Source organism: Podarcis bocagei, assembly GCF_964188305.1.
Source record: "Podarcis bocagei genome assembly, chromosome: 7".
Classification (NCBI taxonomy): domain Eukaryota; kingdom Metazoa; phylum Chordata; class Lepidosauria; order Squamata; family Lacertidae; genus Podarcis; species Podarcis bocagei.
Window position 1 is genome coordinate 11,319,688 of NC_138132.1, and position 21,282 is coordinate 11,340,969.

The window sequence follows — 21,282 nt, forward strand, 5'->3', positions numbered from 1 at the left end:
AGAACTTTGCTTCAGGATGAGAACAGAAATCGTGCTCTGGCGGCGTGGCGGCAGCAGGAGGCCCCATTAGCTAAAGTGGTGCTTCAGGTTAAGAACAGTTTCAGGCTAAGTACGGACCTCCGGAACAAATTAAGTACTTAACCCGAGGTACCACTGTACTCTGAGGAGATGGAGTCTCTGTTGGGCTTTCTTAACCACCTGGGTCATATTGATTTTCCAAGTAAGGTCTTCACTGAGATAAACTCCTAGGAATTTAAAGGAAGAGACTCTTTCCACACAGCCCTCCCTGATGTACAGCGGGGCTAGTTCTCCTCTCTTTCTCCGAAAGTCCAACACCATCTCCTTTGTCTTGCTGATATTAAGGTATATATATTCCATATCCTGCGGCACCTTATCTTCCTGTCGTATGCTTCAAACCCGAGTTCTGCCCCCGGACTGTTGTACCCTTACCAGCTCCGACGTGCCAGGGGCCCGGGCCAGCTTGGCAATCACAAAGAGGCGCTGGATGCGTGCCCAGATTGAGATGTCTTCGGCAGGTCCGGAGCTGCTGACCAGCGGGTGAATGAAGCCCTTGTAGACCAGGGAGACGTCCATCTCCGTGCTGGGGTTGAGGGTGATCGTGGTGCTGCGGACGATGGAGACCTAGGCAGAGAGACAGTTGTCACAGGCTGATCTCTTGCAGAGTCCAGGGCAGGGCAAGACCACCTTGAGACGGCTGGTCTCCCTGCCGCTTCTCTCCATTGTCCAGAGCTGGGTGGCATCGCCCACCTGACACCACTCAGGCCATCAGTTCAATAGCCACTGCATACTCAGAGAAAGTTGGAGGAAATGGCAAATTAGGGCGTTATTAAATTACTGTTTCGGGGAAAGAAATAAGGGGGTTTGCGCTTCAGATAGGGCAAGAGAAAAGGCAAAACAGTACCCCAGAGTCCCATCCAGACCAGGCAGTCAAGAAGGATTACTGTAGTCGATGTTAGAATCATAGAATCATAGAGTTGGAAGAGACCACAAGGGCCATCGAATCCAACCCCCTGCCAAGCAGGAAACACCATCAGAGCACTCCTGACATATGGTTGTCAAGCCTCTGCTTAAAGACCTCCAAAGTAGGAGACTCCACCACACTCCTTGGCAGCAAATTCCACTGTCGAACAGCTCTTACTGTCAGGAAGTTCTTCCTAATGTTTAGGTGGAATCTTCTTTCTTGTAGTTTGGATCCATTGCTCCGTGTCCGCTTCTCTGGAGCAGCAGAAAACAACCTTTCTGCCTCCTCCATATGACATCCTTTTATATATTTGAACATGGCTATCATATCACCCCTTAACCTCCTCTTCTCCAGGCTAAACATGCCCAGCTCCCTTAGCCGTTCCTCATAAGGCATCGTTTCCAGGGCTTTGACCATTTTGGTTGCCCTCCTCTGGACACGTTCCAGTTTGTCAGTGTCCTTCTTGAATTGTGGTGCCCAGAACTGGACAGAGTACTCCAGGTGAGGTCTGACCAGAGCAGAATACAGTGGCACTATTACTTCCCTTGATCTAGATGCTATACTCCTATTGATGCAGCCCAGAATTGCATTGGCTTTTTTAGCTGTTATCGAAAGCTGCTGAGAGGTACGGCGGAACCAACACTGTCCCTGCCCAGCTCCCAGCTTTATGTTATCTGCCAGAGACTTAATGGCATTAAGAGACTTAGCATGATGGTTAAGAGCATTGGACTAGGACCCGGGAGACCAGGGTTCAAATCCTCCCTCAGCCGTGATGTTCATTGGGTAACCTTGGGCCTGCTGTTACCTCTCAGCCTCACATACCTAGCAGGGTTGTGTTGAGGATAAAATGGGGAGGGGGTGAACCATATATGCCACCTTGGTCTCCTTGAAGGAAAGAGGGGATATAAAGGCAGTCATAAATGAAAAATAAAATATCTGTGGCATCCAACTTCCTGAAGAATTGTGGGGAAAGATGTGTAAATCAATTAATCAATCAACCAACCAACCAACAAATTGGACATTATTTTATTTCATATTTTTTCTTCCCAAGTGTATCGTAATTTTTTTTAATTAAAAAAACCCCACATTTTGAATAGGTTACTTTTCTGAATGTTTTAATTACAGATAACCTATTATGGAGCTGAGTTAAATTAAATTGCACTGTATTCAGATCACGGCCCTCCCGTGTGATGGATGCGTGTGTCTTTTAATGAACACAGCAGAGTGAAAAATTATGAGTCATTGCAGGGAGGGAATGTGTTGTGTTGTGTATGAATTTAATAGCGTTTAGCTTACTTTTTAGTTGCTATCTTGTTAATATCGTTTTACAGATTATAAATGCCTTATTGATTTGTTAATCGCATGGTACGACTTACGCTGTAATTGTGATGTTTAGCTTATATTCTAATTGCCTGTTTGTTAATTGTGTTTTATAGACTGCAATTGGTTTACAGGCGATTTGTTAATTATATTATATGATTTATGCTGCACTTGTGATGTTATGCTTTTTGTTATTTATTGCTTGCAACTTGCTTTGGGATTCATTTGACTGGAAAGCGGCAAAGAAATGCAACCGATAAATCAATCAGTCAATCAATCAATCTGCTGATTGTGTATATAAATCTGAAGACCACTCTCGCCATTACCTTATCAGGCTGGGAATCGTTGCGTGGCTGCTGGTAGGTGATGAGGTGAAGGCCGGGGAGGAAGTTTTCATGCTGACATTGCGCCAAGGAAGTGACAAAGAAGGGCTGAGGACCCCACCAGCCATAGGTCCCAGAGATTTTCCCCACCTGGCACCTGCCCTGCTCTGCGGAGGAAAAGGAAACAGGAGTGTCGGAGAGTGGATTTCTTCAGCACACGGTTTCTGTTGAAATATGAAAGGCGCCGGCTCCTTACGACACACCTGTTTGGACAAGCATTCTCCTGATCTGAATCTCCTGTTTTTATTTTTGATTTTCACTGCTACGCTGCTTTAATGGGCTTGTTTATTATGCATTTCAATTACAGACGTTTCAGCGTTTTGAATAAATTGCTTCAGGGTGTATTTAAATATTATTATTAAGAGCATTTGCAACCCATTCTTCAGCCAAAAAGAGTCTCAAAGTGCCTCACATGCACTCGGTTAAGAGAAGGCGGTTTCTGCCTGCAAGCTTACGGTCCTTTAAAGAAAGGCACACAAGGGGAAAAGAAAGGGAGGGAAGAGGAAAAAATAAAACTCAAGCGTCCCAGCTCTTAAACAGAGGTTCTTATAATGCCCAGCTGCAACTGTTCAGAGGTAGGTGGTGCCTGCCTAATGGAGTTTCCGTCAGCAAAGTAGATGAAGTGAGTCCCTGCTTCCCATTCTCCCTCACTGAGGCAGTGAACTGCCTTGGTTTTCCTTCTTGAAATCAAAGGCGATATACAACTTCAATTATTCATCATTATTTTTAATCTCTTTAAAAACAACAATGAGGAATACAGTGTTCATTCCTGTCAACTTGCTCCCAGGCTTGTGGCGAGCCTGTAGCCCCCAAGAGCAGTATTTGTAATGTCACTTTAAGAAGTGTGCCTCGTAAACACGGGTTTCTGGCAACAGGAGGAATGGCCCGGCTTGGCTCACTTACCTGAGAGAGGCATGCAGGTCTCGTTCTGCACACACCAGCCAAAGGGTCCCGGGGCACGAGGCAGAGAAGCGTTGGTGCCGCCGAAAGCCAGGCAGGACTGGCAGTCAACTAAGAGGCGGGCCAAGCCCAGGCAGCCAGTATTGGGGCACTGAGGGGAAGGAGGGGGGGAAACATTAGTGAGCCCTAAAAGCTTGCACTCCCAGTAGCCAGCATGGTGCGCTACAGATGTTGTCAAATTACAACTCCCACCATCTCACAGTGGACAACCAGTGAGATTTCCATTCCTGTCCATGCACAGCTACTCATCTCTGGATCGCCACGCACCCCACACTCCCAGAGGTAAAGGTAAAAAAAGGTAAAGGACCCCTGGACGGCTAAGTCCAGTCAAAGGTGACTATGGAGTCTGGCGCAACGGGACACCGTGACGGAAGCCAGAGCACACGGAAATGCTGTTTACCTTCCCACCGGAGTGGTACCTATTTATCTACTTGCACTGGCGTGCTTTCAAACTGCTAGGTTGGCAGGAGCTGGGACAGAGCAACAGGAGTTCACTCCGTCACAGGGATTTGAACCGCCAACCTTCCGATCGGCAAGGCCAAGAGACGCAGGTGGTGCTGTGGTCTAAACCGCTGAACCCCCAGAGTTACTCACAGTGCTGTGGGGCTGGGTACTCTGGCAGCCTCTCATACACCAGGCACATTCTGGGTCCTTGGCACACGTGGTTTTTTCAGTGTAAATGGAGCAGTAGTCCAAGTGGTACTGAGGCCGTGGGGGGAGAAGCAAAGGTGTGGGTCAATGTCCCCTCAAGTCAGTCCTGCATCCAGAAAGGCACTCAGCTGCCTTACAAAGTGCCCCACACAAAGGGAGGGTGTGTAGCTCCTGCCCCCCACACCCTGCCCTCCAGCAGAATGCAAAGACTGTCTCTGCAACAAAACACATTCTTTATTTTTTAATGTATCCATTTTAAGGTGTTACATACAGCTTGAAATAGAATAATGTGACAGTGATGAGCACATCTCCAAACTTGGCATGGGGGTTTCCAATGTGGGGGGTAGCAGACTCTGTTCGTGTTTGGGGCACCAGGCACCATTTTGAATCAAGATGGCGGACTAACACTTTTGGCGTGACTTCACCTGATTTTTGGGAAGCGGGTCCAAAATCACCAACTGCGCTGTCCATTTTAAAAGCGCAGTTTTTTGTTTGTTTGTTTCCACAAATCACCAGACACCCCTGCTGGTTATAAATAAAGCAATAAATAAAATAAAATAATCTTAAGCGGTGAATAAGAGTACTGAGGGAGGGGAACATAACACGTAAATCATAAAACAAAATTTCAAAGCCTAATTAGAATTCCTCCATTGCATAGACTATCAGTTGCAAACTAAAACAACAGTTCATCTGGAGAAAGCTTGGAGGAAAATAAGGGTTTTCAACGGGTGTATAAAGCACAAAACAAGGGGAAGAAAGGAATTGCATACATGAACACATCAGGAGAGACCATTACTTCCTGGAGCAAGTTAACCAGCCTAATTCTCTAATGAACCCCAAGTCTCATGCATTTATTTGTAAAATTTCCCAGTTTTACGATTTTACAGTTAAAAGTATACATCTGAGAGGCCCTAACTGGGGTGTATGTGGTTGGCCTGGTTAAGACCAGAAGGCCCTCTCCTGGAGCACAGGTGACAGGCCAGCTCTTAGGATGCTGAGGTTTCGATGGGCCCACGGTCAGGCAAGCCCATCGGAAGCAGGGAAAGGGAAGGGGTTAAGGGAGGCAGAGTCACTTACCATCTGAGAAGGCACCTGGAAGACAAAAGTGGGCACCTTGTACGCTAGGAGGTCTCCCCGCGGCACCCCGCTGTAGCCGCCAGCCACAACCAGCACGTTCCCGTTCATGACTGCGGCCACATGGGAGTAGCGGCCTCGCGCCTGGGCCTGAGTCTTGGCCTCGTGTTCTGAGGGAAGGAGAAAGAGACCAGGTCAAGGGCAGCCTATTGCGGTGTCGCAACAAGGCGCTGGAATTGGGGCCCGGGAAAAATAGGGTGCCATATAAAACTATACATTTTGGGAAATGGTTTGTCTGTCTATCTGTTCCCCGTGGGTTTAGCCGCCTCTCGAGATATCGCTGCCAAACTTGGCATGAGTGTTCTGAGGTGGGGGCAGCAGTCTTTGTCACCAACTGGTCACTAGGTTACAAGTTGGTGGACCAAAATGTGACTTTGGCATGACCTTGCCCCTTTTTTTGGCGTAAATTCGTCCATCTCTTGAGATATCATCACCAAACACAGCATGAGAGTTCCTGAGGTGGGGTGGAGGGGGTCTTCATCAATGTTTGGGAGCCATTTTGAATCAAGATGGCGGACCAAAATTTAACTTTGGCTTGATTTTTGGTGTGACAGATCAAAACTCACCGATTACACTATCCGTTAAAAAAACCCAACACCAATTATTATTTTTTTGTTCCTTTGCAAGAGGAATGAGCAATCTGTGATCTGGTTCAGATGTTGCTGGACTACAACTCCCATCAGTCCCGACCATTGGCAGGGCTGGATGAGGCTGATGGGAGCTGGAGTACGAGGAGAGAGATAAGAGGGATACGGGCTCCTGCTTTACGAGCTCTGTGGCAAAAGGGTGCTCAGCAAGCTCAGGTGCCCCCTTTCCTTTCAACGCTGCGATGAGAGAAGCTGGACCTATGGAACTTCTCTCCTCCCCAGAGTACTTCATACAGAAGTGCTCTTTCTATAGGGAAGTTGACCACTAAAAATTCTGTGGCACCATCACGACCCTGCAGCAAACTAAGAGGGCGAGCGCAATTTCCTAGAATCAGAACCTTCCCTCACCGTGGGAGAGTGGAGGCGCCAGATCATGACTGGAGACCCACTGATGGCAGCCCAGGTGGTAGAAGAAGATTTCGTCCTCGTAACATTTCTCCTCGTGGTAGTGGATGTGGACGTTTCCCCCTGGATAGGAAGGGGAAGAGAAGCAAAAAAATATATTATAATAAAAACTAGGTTGTGGGACACTGAACGCCAGGAACTAACAGCAGCAGCAGAGAAAACATGTTCCCCTCTTAACTTTCAACTTTCTTGGGCATATGAAATTAACCACAATTATCTTGAATTTTTAATCCTCAAGAAAGAAGGGCATTTTTGCTGGCCAGGTTTAATTCAAATCCTTCAAACCTCCTATGGGGAAGGTTCTTGGGAATGGTGGATGGAGAAAGAATTTGCCCATGTGAAGACCATCAGGTGGAAACTCTTACACATATGGTTCTTAAATGTAAACTCTATGGTGATCTCCACCAGCAGTTCCTAGATCAACTCTGCATCCCCAAATGGAAACCAGAGCTAGAGTTCATACATTTTCTATTACTGGGGAATAATCAGGAGCTCACCAAGTTAATGGCTAAATATCTTTATCTGGTTTTTTGTCGTCGAAACACATTGAAGATGTCTGATCTCCCTGGTAACCTAGAGATGTAATGTTAGACTGCTTTGTGTCACTGGGAAGGAAGGAATTCTGTATTGATTTGCTATGGATGTTTGTATGTGATGCCAATAAAAGGTTTGATGATGATGATGAAATATATATGTATATGATGTATATATATATATACAATGGTGCAGTAAAATGTCCAGCTATTTCCAGTGCCTAAGAACACAAGGAAAGCCTGCTGGATCTGGATCAGGCCAAAGGCCCATCTAGTCCTCTTCTCCAACCAGATGTCTGTGGGAAACGGGCAAGCAGGATTCATGCCCAAGAGCCCTCTCCCTTCCTGTGGTTTCCAGGAACTGGCATTCAAAAGCATTGCTGCCTGATTGCAGAGGCAGTACATAGCCATTATGGCTAGTAGCCACTGATAGCAACTGATAGGGGATATGGGGACGGGGGGGCAATACAGTCGTACCTTGGAAGTCAAATGGAATCCATTCCGGAAGTACGTTCGACTTCCAAAACGTTCGGAAACCAAAGCGCGGCTTCTGATTGGCTGCAGGAAGCTCATGCAGAAAATTGGAAGCCACGGACCCCCCGTCGGTCATTCAGCTTCCAAAAATAGTTCACAAACTGCAACACTCACTTCCTGGTTTGTGGCATTCGGGAGCCACAGTGTTCAAGAACTAAGCTGTTCAAAAACCAAGGTACGACTGTACTTATTCGATTGCTTCAATATAGGCTTTTCCCTTACTGAGACAACAGAAATTTTACAGGAAATGGAAGCTTTGGCAATGTTAATTTAACAATACCGTACTAAACTTGGTAACAGGGTCGCCAGTTCTTTTTCCTGGCTCTGCTCCTGTGCCTTTAGCACCAACCTGGATACGCAGCAATTTAGCACATGAAACTTTGCCTGGCATGCAAATAAAATGGCCTGGGGAGCCAAGTTTCTGTGTCTCAGGCTGTCGGAGGGAAATGGTCAATGCGAGGAGGGCAGGGGTTTGGGGAATGGTGGAAAACTGGTTTGTATTATCTGCACCAAAAATGATTAGGAACAAAGGAAGATACTGAGTCAGAACATGAATCCATTTAGCTCAATAGAGTCTACACAGATCAGCAGTGGCTCTCAAGGATTTCAGACAGGATTGTCTGCCGGCCTTACCTGGAGATGTTGATGGGGACTGAACCTGAGAACTTCGGCATGTTATGCCACCAAGCTACGGCCCTTCCCCAAATTCCCAAATATCCAGTATTGGAAGAGGAAGGAAAGATCTGACCCCCACCCCAATTCTCACATTCCTCCACGCACCCCTACCCTCTGGCTGGAGAGGCCACACTCACCATACACAACCATGTAGTTGCCAATGACTGTAGCAGAGTGAAAGGCCCGCTCTCGAGGTCCCCGGTGCGAGTCCTTCGCGCGCAACGTGCTCCAATAGCGCAGGTCCACATGGAAGAGGTCGGTGGTGTTCACCCGCACGCTGAAGCTGAGGGCAGGAGAGTTTCAGGTAAGCTTTTCTTCCTGCCTTGGTCAGACCACACCTGTGGGGCTACCTTTGAAGATGACCTGGAAACTACAACTAATCCAGAATGCAGCAGCTAGACTGGTGACTGGGACCGGCCGCCGAGACCACATAACAACAGTCTTGAAAGACCTACACTGGCTCCCAATACGTTTCCGAGCACAATTCAAAGTGTTGGTGCTGACTTTTAAAGCCTTAAACGGCCTCGACCCAGTATACCTGAAGGAGCGTCTCCACCCCCATCGTTGAGCCCGGACACTAAGGTCCAGCTCCGAGGGCCTTCTGGTGGTTCCCTCGCTGCGAGAAGCCAAGTTACAGGGAACCAGGCAGAGGGCCTTCTCGGTAGTGGCACCCGCCCTGTGGAACGCCTTCCCACCAGATGTCAAAGAGAAAAACAACTACCAGGCTTTTAGAAGACATCTGAAGGCAGACTTGTTTAGGGAAGCTTTTAATGTTTAATAGGTTATTGTATTTTAATATTCTGTTGGAAGCCGCCCAGAGTGGCTGGGGAAACCCAGCCAGATGGGCGGGGTATAAATAATAAATTGTTATTATATTATTCCTGTGGAATCCTGTGTCCAGTTCTGGGCACCACAAATGAAGGAGGATAGTGACAAGCAGAAACGTGTGCAGAGGACAACCAAGGTGATCAAGGGTCTGGAAACCAAGCCTTATGAGGAACGGTTGAGGGAGCTGGGTATGTTTAGCCTGGAGGCTGAGAGGAGATACGATAGGCACCTTCAAACATCTAAAGAGTTGTCACACAGAGGATGGAGCAAACTTGGTTTCTCCGGCTCCAGAGGCTAGGACCCAAACCAATGGACTGAAGGTACAGAAGGAGATTCTGACTAAACATCAGGAAGATCTTTCTGACAGTAAGAGTTTGACAGTAGAACGGACTCCGTTGGAATGTTGTAGACTCTCCTTCACGGGAGGTTTTTAAGCTGAGGTTAGGTGGCCATCTGCCATGGATGCTTGAGTTGACATTCCAACTATACAATTCCAGCTCTACAAATCCTATGATTCATATCACCCCCTTCATGTTTCCATCATCTCAAGTCTGCCCACAGCGTCAGCATCAATCTCATTTTGCCCAGAGGGACTGTTTATTTTAACACATATGTTTAAATTAGAATTGCTGGGTTTTTCTTTTAGTTAACGTGAGTTGATATGGTCTCTTCCTTTTTCCTTCCTGTTATATTTGCAATAAAAATAGATTTTAAAGGAAGCAATTGCACCCACAAGCATTGACTCAATAACCTGAGAAGAAGGTGGGAACTTAGCCTCTATCAGGGATGGGGAAAATATGGCTCTCCCAGGGTTACTGGACTACAACTCCCATCAACCCCAGCCAGCATGGCCAACAGCTAGGGCTGATGGGAGTCGTAGTCCAATGCCACCTGTAGAGCCACAGGTTCCCCATTCTTTGTCTATATGCCAGCTATACCAACCAAGGCGACTTCCTGCATCAATAGGCCAGAGGAAGTTGTAAATCAAACCCCCCAAGGCCTTTTGCACCAGTTTCCCTCAATGTTCTGAACAACAAAAAGATCTACTTCTGCTATATACATATCTTCCTATATACATAAAATTGTAAGGCTGCCGTCACGCTGCAGTCTGAATGGCCACCAATAGAAAGCTACGACTGGGTAGCAGGCAGCCAAGGGAAGCTGTTCAAAGGAGCCGGGTGGGGGGCGTTTACAGAGGAGTGTGCAGGGGTGGGTGAGGTGTAAAGGGAGGAGGGTTTGGCCACTTGTAGGGCAGATAGGTGGGGTTGGTTGGTGGAGTGAGCAGGGGTGGCAGCCCCTGGTATGTATGCCCACAGTACTCCCAGTTTTCTCTTTACCGAGCAGTTGAGGGTCGGTGCCCGCCGTAAACCAGGAGTGTGCGGGAGGCTGCGTGGAACACCATGGAGTGGCCTGCGGCTGCGGGAGCCTTGCCACCTGAGGGCACCACCAACTCCCAGCGCCACATCCTCAGATGGAAGCGGTACATCTGTGAGGAAAAGACATCCACCGAGGTGCGGCCTGCGTAAAGGAAGGGAAACAAGTTAGCAGGGCTAAGAGCGCCTATTTCCAGCTCTGGCTGGTTCACCGGATAAAGCCCCCTTTTGGAAAGAAGTGACTCGGCAACCATGCTCCACGCTCATGTGACTGCTGGGCTGGACTGCTGCAATGTGCACCGCATGGGGCTGCCCTTGAAGAGATCTCAGAAACATCCACAGGTCCGAAACGCAGCAGCCAGGTTACTTGACTGGGGTTCCGTACAGAATTCACACAGCAATCTGCTCTAAAACAGCTGAACCGGTCACTAGTTTGTGTCCAGGTCCAATTCAGGGGGTTCACGTGAGTGGTTAGAGCCCTGAATGACTTAGCACATGAATATCTGGGCAATCAGCTCCTTTCCTACATACCTTCTCGGGTGTTAAGATTGGCAGAGGGGGCCCTCCTGGTAGTTTTGCTGCCCTCAGAAGCTCAGGGGGTGGCAGCCCAGGAGAGGGCCATCTCTGTAACAGCCCCATAACCAGTCAAAGGCAAACTTCAGCCCTCCAGATGTTTGGGACTACCATTCCCATCATCCCTAGCTAACAGGACCAATGCTCAGGGGTGATGGGGATTGTAGTCCCAGACAACTGGAGGGCCGGAGTTTGCCTATGCCTGCCCTAAACTATGAAAGTCCCTCCCCACAAGCCATAACAGGCACTTCCATTGTACCATTTCTGTTACGTGTTGAAGCTGCACTTATTTACCTCTGGCTTCTGACAACCCAGATAGATACTTTCAGGACCCACCCTAGTCTTCTGGTTTTAGATTATTTTGACTGATTTTAATCCTGTTTTTATACTGTTGCCACCCACCTGGAAATTTATGGTGACAGGCAGCTAAGGAATCCTATTATTATTATTATTAGTAGTAGTAGTAGTAGTAGTGGGTGAAGCAAAGTATTCCAGTACTCTACTTTTTCACGTCCCATTCAAGTCGCTGCCCTTCAGGTTATTGGAGGCTTTTAGGCAGAGGTTGGATGACTATGGATGCTTTAGTTGAGATTTTTGCATTGCAGGGGGGTTGGACTAAGATTCTGTGATTCTTGCTCTCACCTCCAAATATGTAAAGCCATTCATTCACCACGGCAGAGGCGTGGCCGGCCAGCCCAGGAGGTGGAGGAAACCAGGTGGTGTTGAGGGGCACCAGCTCCTGCCAACGGCCTTCCCAGGGCAGGTACATCCAGACGTCGTTTGTAAGAAAGCCGCTGGCCAGCTCGCCCCCAAAGAGGACCAGGAATCCCTCCCATGCCACGGCGACGTGGGAGTGGCGGGCCGACTGTAAAAGGAGGAGGACAAAGGAGTTAGACAAGTGGGAGGTATAGGATCAAGGCACAGTGGGGCAGATTTCCCCCAGGGCCATTTCACACATGAAGCAGCTGCAAGGAAGGCTCAAGGGGCAGCTTCCTGGCTCTGAGATAATATTAATAATACATTTCTATTTATACCCTGCCCTTACCGGGCTCAGGGTGGCTAACAACAAATTTAAAACACTTAACTGATGCAACAAAAAACTACATAAAATACAGTATAAAACGTGAATAACAATAAATTCAGAATTCAAAAATCAATTTAGGGGGGAAATCCATCCAATAAAAATTAGATGATCGCCAGGGCTAGCTGTCTAAATTAGTCCTATTTGGACCAGGTGAGAGTTAGCTGTGGGATCCCAGAGTGGGTAATCTTCATAAAAAGGGGAGGGGGAGGAAAGGAAGGAAGGGGAAGAAAAGATCGGGCTAAGTTCAAATTGAAAGGCAGGCGGAATAGCTCTGTCTTACAGGCCCTGTGGAAGGAAGTTAAATCCTGCAGGGCCCTGGTCTCATGGGACAGGGCATTCCACCAAGTCGGATGTGTGCAGACACACATTAATGATGATACAGTCACACATTACATTTTTATGAGGATGCTATAAACATCTCAGGTTCATGGGCCCTAAAGGGCCTTGTTTAGTTTTTTTAATCTATACTTATTTTTAATAGTTGCTTTTTTAAAAAAAACTTCATATTTTAAAAAGAATGATGCCAATTTTATATATACAGTGGTACCTCTGGTTACGAACTTAATTCGTTCCGGAGGTCCGTTCTTAAGCCAAAACCATTCTTAACATGAGGCACGCTTTCGCTAATGGAGCCTCCCGCTGCTGCCGTGCCACTGGCACACGACTTCCTCTCACATCCTGGGGCAAGTCACAACTAGGGGCATCTACTCCCGGCTAAGCAGAGCACGTTACCCAAAGCATTCGTAAGGGGGGTGGTACGTAACACGAGGTTCCACTGTACTGTACTTGTTTCTAATTGGTTTATGGGTTTTAGTCATGTTTTAGTTATCATTTCATTTAAACACTGCTTGATATTTTTTCCCCTGACCAAGTGGTTTATATATTTTCTAAATAAACAGAATTTTAAAGTGCCGCATAAATCGCTGCTGGGCGACAAAGGAAAGAAGAAGCTTACCGGAGAGGGGCTGAGCACTCGCCGATGCCAGACGTTGGTGGTGAAGTTATAGAAGACGAGGTCCCCCAGGGCCGTGTTCAGATCCAAACCTGGAGAGGAAGAAGAAAAGCCATGGGGCTACAGAACAGGAAGGAAGCGCCCCTTGGGACTGCAGGAGGGAAAGGAAGCACCCCAGGACTGCAGCCCCCAAATGCCCAGAGCGGCTCCCTTCCTTCCACCCCACAGGAGTGGATAACTGGATTAATTTCTGACCTCCAAAGATGTACAGTCCTCCAGTGGAGGGCAAGAAGGCACCAGCCGCTGCCGTGCGGGGCCGGAAACTAGGATCCCGGGCGCTGACGTTGTACCACTTGCCGGCTCCTTGGTTCTCGCTCAGGGCTAAGTCACAGGCCCGGCCCACAAAGCCAGGTTCGCACCGGCAATGATCTGATCCCTGTGGAGAAGCAGTACACCCTGTCAGGACAGCAAAACCTAAGGCTCCCTGCAAAGCGCCACTGGCCCGCAGGCAGGGAGGAGAAACTCATCTCAAGGGGGAAAGGTAGCCCTTGGGCCTAGGAGTCTAGGCTTGGAAGCAAATCTGCAGGCATCCGAGAGACGTCCGAATGAGATTTCCAAGATTAGAGACACGGAGCAGGCCAAGATCTGGTGCTTGCAAAGAGTTCCCCAAGAGAAGCAAAAACCAGGGAAAAAATGAGGCAAAATAACAAACACTGCAGAATAAGATTACACAAAGTAGCAGAGATTAGGCAATGTTTATTATTATTATTATTATTATTATTATTATTATTATTATTATTATTATTATTATTATTATTATTTATACCCCGCCCATCTGGTTGGGTTTCCTCAGCCACTCTGGGCGGCTTCCAGCAAAATATTAAAATACAATAAAACATCAAATATTAAAAGCTTCCCTAAACAAGTCTGCCTTCAGATGTCTTCTAAAAGTCAGATAGTTGTTTTTTAACATCTGGTAGGAGGGCATTCCACAAGGTGGGAGCCACTGCCGAGAAGGCCCTCTGCCTGCTTCCCTGTAACTTCGCTTCTCACAGTGAGGGAACCACCAGAAGGCCCTTGGAGCTGGACCTCAGTGTCCGGGCTGAACAATGGAGGTGGAGACGCTCCTTCAGGTATACAGGGCCGTTTAGGGCTTTAAAGGTCAACACCAACACTTTGAACTATGCTCGGAAACATACTGGGAGCCAATGTAGGTCTTTCAAGACCGGTGTTATATGGTCTCGGCGGCCGCTCCCAGTCACCAGTCTAGCTGCCGCATTCTGGATTAGTTGTAGCTTCCAGGTCACCTTCAAAGGTAGCCCCACGTAGAGCGCATTGAAGTCCAAGCGAGAGATAACCAGAGTATGCACCACTCTGGCGAGACAGTCTAGAACAGAGAGCTGTGCAGAACTCAGTTGTTCCTGGAACTGAATTCGGATTGTCTCTCCGTTTATTTTATTTTGCAAAAAGCGTGCCCCCACTCGAGAAATACAAGATGGAGGCTACAGGAGAAAGACAGGAGAAAGCTGTGTCTAGGGCAAGAAGTTTGGGGTGACCACCCCCCAGCACACACACACACACACACACACGGCTGCTACAAATGCTCTTTATGGGGCAAGCACGGTGAGATCCGGAAAGTCGCAAGTCTTACTTGGCTGCAGCTGCCATGGCTCTGGCAGTAGGTGACGCAGTCAGGCATGGAGCAGCCCTCGCCGCCCCAACCTTGGAAGCATGTGCAGTGCCCGTCGTTGTCGCAGATCCCGTGTCCCGAGCAGCCCATTGGGCACAGCGAGACTGTGTAGGTGGCATTGAAGCCCAGGAGGTTGTAGTTGGCATCACTGAACAGGTGCAGCAGCATCTGCCAAGGAGTTAAGAGGGTGGGATGGTGTCAAGATCGCAGCTACATGCCCCACATGTAACCCAAGATCACAATTACACGACTCGCGTGTTCCTTAAGAGACCACAGCTACGTGCCCCGTGTGCCCCTCAGAGTCTCCACTCCTCTCCCCAGGATGCAGCAATCTCCAACCTCATCTCAACAAAAACTCATGAATGGCCACCTCCCGAACCCCAGAGCAAAACCTCCAGGCCACGGAGCCCTTCCATGCCCATTGGTCCAGGCCTATGTCTATTGGTTGCAACTTGAGCCCACCCAACCTCCGGGGTCAGTACCTTGCCAGAGGTGGCCTCGATGGTGGGGGGCAGGGTGCTGCCGCTGAGGCTGGCCAGCAAAGGGCTGCTGGGAGAATCTCCATCGTAGATGAACAGGTAGTCATAGGTGCATTCAGTGTCCATGAACATGAACGTCAAGAGGATGCGGTAGCTGCTGCTGGGAGCTGAACAGGGTGGAAAAGTGGGGCGGGAGGGTTAGAATACCAGGCACAGGACCAAGAATGGGCTTTCATCATTTCCTGACTCCTGTAAGGCAGCGGGGTACCAACATGGTTCCCATGAGCCCTGGAGGGTCTTCCCCTAGAGCCCACTAAGCTTCTTAGCCCCCTTGGTCCAAGAGGCATTGAGTGGGGTCACCTTTTGTCCTGTGAAAAGTGCACAGAACTGAAGGAGGAAGTTTGAGGAAGGGCGCTCTTTCTCACTTCCTCTTTCACCTCTATGGGAACAAGGTTCTGCGCCGCCAACAGCTGTGTGATAGGCAGGCATTCAAGAAGGGGCCATTCCCATTTCTGCAGCAGGAAAAGTGGGCACTTGCAGGATTTCTGTGCACCATGTAACTGCTGGGAGGCACAGAACCCCACTATCACCCTTCTTCAGATCACACGACTGATATATTTGGCAGGACTTCTCAAATGTATCATTAACCGGCTGATTTATATTTAAAGGTAGAAACAAATGGGTGGGGAAAACGTTTTTTTATTATTATCTTTATTTAGTTATTAGATTTATATACCACCCTTCATCGTAAAATCTCAAGGAAGTTCACTGAATAAAATGCAAGATAAAAACAAGTAAATACAGTCATACCTCGGGTTAAATATGCTTCAGGTTGAGCGTTTTCAGGTTACGCTCCGTGGCGACCCGGAAGTAATGAAACGTGTTACTTCTGGGTTTCGCCGCTCGCGCATGTGCAGACTCTCAAAATGACATCACGCGCATGCGTGGAAGCAGCGAATCGCGACCTGCGCACACGTGGGTTGCGTTCACTTCAGGATGTGAACGGGGCTCCGGAACGGATCCCGTTCGCATCCAGAGGTACCACTGTAAGTAAAGCAAAACAGCAAAATAAAAACCCCATCTTCCCACAGACACAGTTAAAAGGCTACAGAATATTAATCAGCTAAAGGCCTAGTTGAAGAGGAATGTTTTTGCCTGGTGCCTAATGGTGTTCAATGAAGGCGCCAGGCAAACCTCCCTGGGGAAAGCATTCCACAAACGGGGAGCCACTGCAGAAAAGTCCCTGTTCTCATGTTGCCACCCTCCAGGCTCTCGTGGAGGAGGCACTCGAGGAAGGGGCCTCAGAAGATGATCTCAGGGTCCAGGACTTTGGTTGCTGGTTTTGTTTGTAATTAAAGTCTCTGTTCTATCCTACTTTTTATTTTTAGTTTAGGTTGTTGCAGACAGCCACCATAGGACTTTCGGATAAAGGAGGTAGATTTATATACTTCCAATAATAAATAAAGAAGCCTCCCCAAATTCCTACCTTCCACTAGCCACTCGCAGTTGCCGTTGACAGAATAGTTGCCCGGCCCGTCCGTCACATAGCCTGACGCACTGCGCAGGACCTGGCGGTGCCCCTTACAGTCGCCACCGCTGGCCCAGCGGATCCCACACAGCGCTAAAAGCAACGTTACCAGCAACCTCAGGCAGCCGTCCAATAAGGAGTCCATGATGGGGTTTGGATCTCCCCACAATTCGGAGGCTGCTCAGCACAGTCCAAAAGGTGAAGGGAATGCCATAATCCAGCCTGAAAGAGCAGAGAAGAACTTCGGAGGTCAGGCAGAGTATACTGTTTATTTTCATTTTCATCACCGCCATCATCCGGACTGCCCGTTGCAACTTAAAATCACAAAAAATTAGGTGCATCCTAAAAACATACATCTCGAGTGCCAAAATAATAATAACAATAAATATAATTGTATTATTTATACCCTGCCCATCTGACTGGGTGTCAGGTGCATCTCTGTGGGGAGTTCCACAACTTAGGGGCTGCTGGAGAAAACGCCCTCTCCCGAACCGCCATCTCACCAAAGCTTTTGAGGGCAGTGGAACAGCCAAGATGGCCCAGAGAGATTTTGGGGCACAAGGAGAAAGGCAAGGAGTTGTTTAGCACAATAGAACAGCCTTCACCAACCCATTTCTCTCCAGATGTTTTTTGGACTACAACTCCCATCAGCCCCAGCTCCAGCATCTGGAACGCACCAAGTCAGCGAAAGGTAACTTTTGACAAACTTCCCATTCCCAGAACGTAGACAGGGCTCAGATCCACAACTTGTTACAAATGCTGAATTCGAGTAATAGGTATAGGACAGGACAGGACAGGACAGGACAGGATGTAGACAGAATAAAGAAAGATGTGGTGTAAAGGGGACTGTGCCTCCAAACTGCAGTCAGGGCTTTCCAATCCTTTCTCACAAGCAGCTTAAATTTCAGACCTTAAAGCAGCCATTGCCAAGCAGGTGCCCTCCAGATGTTTCGGACAACTCCCACGGAGCGCACCGGCTTTGCGAAGGCTGCCTTACACCAATAACAAACCCACTCCCCGTAAAGCAAACCGAGTGTGTACATGCAGTGCTGTTTTTCTGGGGGGGGGGACGCAGGGGTACGTAAACCCCTAAACATTTTGTGACTTTGTACTTCTGTCCATTTACTGTGTATATTTTCCCGATTTGAATTATAAAATGGTGATTTTCTTGCGTCAAAATGACAGGACCCCTAAACATTTTTTTAAAAGAAAAAAGCACTGTATACGTGTCGCATGTGTGTTTAGTATCCCCCACCCACCCCCAAAAAAGGCTTTGTGGGAAAAGGAAGAGAAACCCATACACAGAAGGGAAGAAATTCCCTGGAACTGGTCCCAGCTGGGGAATCAAAACAAGTTTCCTAGGAGGAAACTTAGGTCCAGAGCAGGATTTTTTTCCCCTTTTTCCTTTTCAGCATTACTTCTGGAGTTACAGGTCCTTGAAAAGGAGGAGACCCTAAAGTGGGGGGGGGAGTCCCTGCTAAGTCTTTGGGGTTGTGAGAATCATACCTTAGAGATGCCCAAAGGGGCTGCAGCATGCAACATAAATGCGCCTACACTGTGTGTATATATATTGAAAGGGAGGTTCATGAGGAGAGTCCAGGAGGCGACGTGTGTTTGTGGGAGAGGAGAGGGCTTATTGTTTTTGTTTTGTCCTTCCTTTTATTGTGAATTTCGTGGTTATTTTATCTTGTATTTCTATACTGTCACCCTTCACCAGTAAATCTCAGGACGGTATACATAATTAATAATAACAATAACAAAAGATGAGTGGGGCGAACGTGGGGGCCGGGAAAGGGATAAATCCTGCAAACGGGTGACTTTGCAGCCAGGGGACTCTCCGGAGGAGGAAGGTGAGGGTCAAAGGGGGGGGGTTCTATCAGGTGAGGTCTATTAGGGGGGCCTACAAAGGGGGGGGCATGCGGAGGCGTGCAATGAGGGGGGAATGCGGGAAAAGAGAAGACCCACCTGCCCCCCCCCCCACGCGAAGACCCACCTGCCGCCGACTCCGCTGCCCCCGCGGCCCATAGAGAGGCTCAGCCCGGGACCGATGAGGCGCAGCGAGACGACGGGGCCAGAGCGGCCCGCGGGAGGAGCGCGGCGCATAGAGAATGGAGGAGAGGGATAGAGGGGAACCGGAATGCGGACGTTCCCTGATTTCTATGGAAAGGCAACGGGCGATCGAAGAACCATAGAGGCCGCAGGGGGAAGCGAGAGGCTAGAGCGGCAAGTTCTAGGCCGGTGTGAGTGTGTAGAGGCCGCCGAGGACCGTTGTCATGGCAACTGGAGGGACCGGAGGCGGGATGTTTATTACCATGAAATTTAATACACCCGCTCATTTGATTATGTGTAGTGATTAATAATTGTTGTTTTTATAATAGTTGTTTTTAATAATGAAAAAAATACCGTTTACAATGAAAATAGCGAGTTGGGATTGCTGCTGTTGTTAGATTCAGGCAGCCCTGTCTTCCGAGAGCAGCAGCACCAAGCATGTGCAGAGTGCCGTTCTCCTGAATTTGGGTTGGGGAGCACGACAGAGTGCCGTTGTCCTGAATTTGGGTGGGGGGGTGGATTTTGTAGGTTTTTCACACGCACCCGCAAAGGCTTGTGAAGCTCATTATTTAGCGCGTGGACAGCGAGGGCGCAAGGTGTTGCAAGAAACCCCCTCCCCAATCATTCAGTTTGTACCAACTCGACACACACACAGCATACGCGACGCTTCTGTTATAAATTCATAGAAAATCACCCGTACATCGGATCTGTACCGTTCCACTTTTATTTTACACCATGAAGGAAGGACTATCAAAGGGGAGAGAGTTGACACAAGGCAGCCAACACGTCCGCAGGGAGCCCTACCCAGTTAGCATGCCAACCTTGATGGTCCTAGACAGAAAATCATTACACTCACAAAGCACCTGCATATGGAAGTGGATTCAGTACGGACTGAAACAAAGGACAGTGACCAGCCCTTCCCTCTGGGGGCAGGAAACAGTGAACTCCTCTTTGTCCTCAGGAATGTAATCATGGGGAGAGGGGAAGGAGGAACGGGACAGGTGACAAGACACTCAGGTTACCACCACAACTCCTCCCTGAACCCCTCCTCTTTGTGATGTGTCAATGATGTAGTTATGATGTAGTCTTAGGGGTGTAGCATGAGGGATTAGTAGCTAATAAAAGTTGGGGTCTTCTTTTGTTCAGGGCTTCCATCTTGCTTCATCCTGTGGTGAGTTGGAGTCCTGTTGCAACAGTCTCAATAAAGACCAAGCCTACTGGCTGCTGTTTTGCTCCAGTTGTCCTGGTTGGTGTCTTTGCTTTTTGTCCAAGGGAGCCGTCGGATTTCTCTGTTAACAAAGGCATGGCCAAACTTGGCCCTCCAGCTGTTTTGGGACTACAATTCCCATCATCCCTGACCACTGGTCCTGTTAGCTAGGGATGATGGGAGTTGTAGTCCCAAAACAGCTGGAGGGCCAAGTTTGGCCATACTGTAGGGGGAAGATCCCCAAGGGGGATCAGAAGCCGCGAGGACAGTGGCAGACACACAGACGCCGGCACAGACTTCTGTGAAGGCGGCGAGGAGGCTCCTCCCAAAGACTACGCGGAAGGGATGGAGAAACCCACCCACCCTACCAAACGGCTGTGGGGCAGCGGGACACAATATTTGCTAATCCTTCGGTTGGAAGGAGCTTACCAAGAATGCCTCTCTCTCTCCTCAAAGATTGTGCATCCCACACAATCAATGCAAAAATGGGACATGAACATATGCAAAATTATTTTTTTGTGATCTATGTTCACTACCAGATTGAATGCCCACGTGAGTGTGTGTGTGTGTGTTCGGTGCTAAACCATGAGAAGGGAACCTTTGGCCCCCTGGATGTTGCTGAGCTACAACTCCCAAAAGCCCCAGCAAGCATGGCCAATAGCCAGAGATGGTTGGGAGTTGTAGTTCAGCAATGCACTCTTGCGCTAGACTGTTGATCCACAAATGTATTGTTAGTTATTGGTCATTGTACTGCTATTTATTAATGGCTGAATGAAATAGACTGATATTAACAGGCTTGTGGGTTGTTATGCCTCTGAATGCCCTCCAGGAATTCAGGAATCTGGGGATACTTATTTTTGGAAATAGAGGAAACAACAACCCTTTATTTTGAACAGGTGTCTCCACCCATCACAAGAAAAACTGTATGGTTGATTAATGCAACGGACAAGCTGATGGGCTTGGCACATATATGGAACGGAGTAACTCTGAAAGGTAAAAAGGCCAGAATCCATTGTCCAGTATTGGAACGTCTGTTGCAAAATGCCTTCTCCTAGGAATGACTGTTTTCTCTATTTAGCCATTCTTATTGACAATTATATAAGCTGTCTCTTGGTATCTGTTTTGTTATTATTGTTGTTTCATATTTATATACGAATAATATTTTAAAAATATGTTTCCATTCACCATCCTTTGTCTATGAGGTGTGGGTGGGTGGGTGACTCTGGAATTCACTGCTAGTCATGTGCAGTGCACTCATTACAAATATGGTAATCTTCAGACGTTGGCTACCACAA

The 21,282-nt window shown here is 48.2% G+C and overlaps 1 protein-coding gene across 2 annotated transcripts in view; it reads right to left on the bottom strand.

Annotated features, from left to right (window-relative positions):
- Positions 1-18,841, bottom strand: part of MEGF8 (multiple EGF like domains 8) — a 58,858-nt gene extending 40,017 nt beyond the window's left edge. For both annotated transcript variants that reach the window (XM_081200109.1, XM_081200108.1), the window contains exons 1-15: positions 18,725-18,841; positions 16,690-16,953; positions 15,207-15,370; positions 14,686-14,892; positions 13,290-13,470; positions 13,038-13,126; positions 11,641-11,863; positions 10,390-10,570; positions 8,362-8,507; positions 6,426-6,545; positions 5,374-5,540; positions 4,240-4,347; positions 3,589-3,736; positions 2,629-2,792; positions 451-642 (exon numbers count right to left, since the gene is read on the bottom strand). In XM_081200109.1, the coding sequence (XP_081056235.1) occupies positions 451-642; positions 2,629-2,792; positions 3,589-3,736; positions 4,240-4,347; positions 5,374-5,540; positions 6,426-6,545; positions 8,362-8,507; positions 10,390-10,570; positions 11,641-11,863; positions 13,038-13,126; positions 13,290-13,470; positions 14,686-14,892; positions 15,207-15,370; positions 16,690-16,876 (2,277 nt within the window). In that variant the 5' untranslated portion in view covers positions 16,877-16,953; positions 18,725-18,841. The remainder of the gene's footprint in view (positions 1-450; positions 643-2,628; positions 2,793-3,588; positions 3,737-4,239; positions 4,348-5,373; positions 5,541-6,425; positions 6,546-8,361; positions 8,508-10,389; positions 10,571-11,640; positions 11,864-13,037; positions 13,127-13,289; positions 13,471-14,685; positions 14,893-15,206; positions 15,371-16,689; positions 16,954-18,724) is intronic.
- Positions 18,842-21,282: the final 2,441 nt, after the last annotated feature.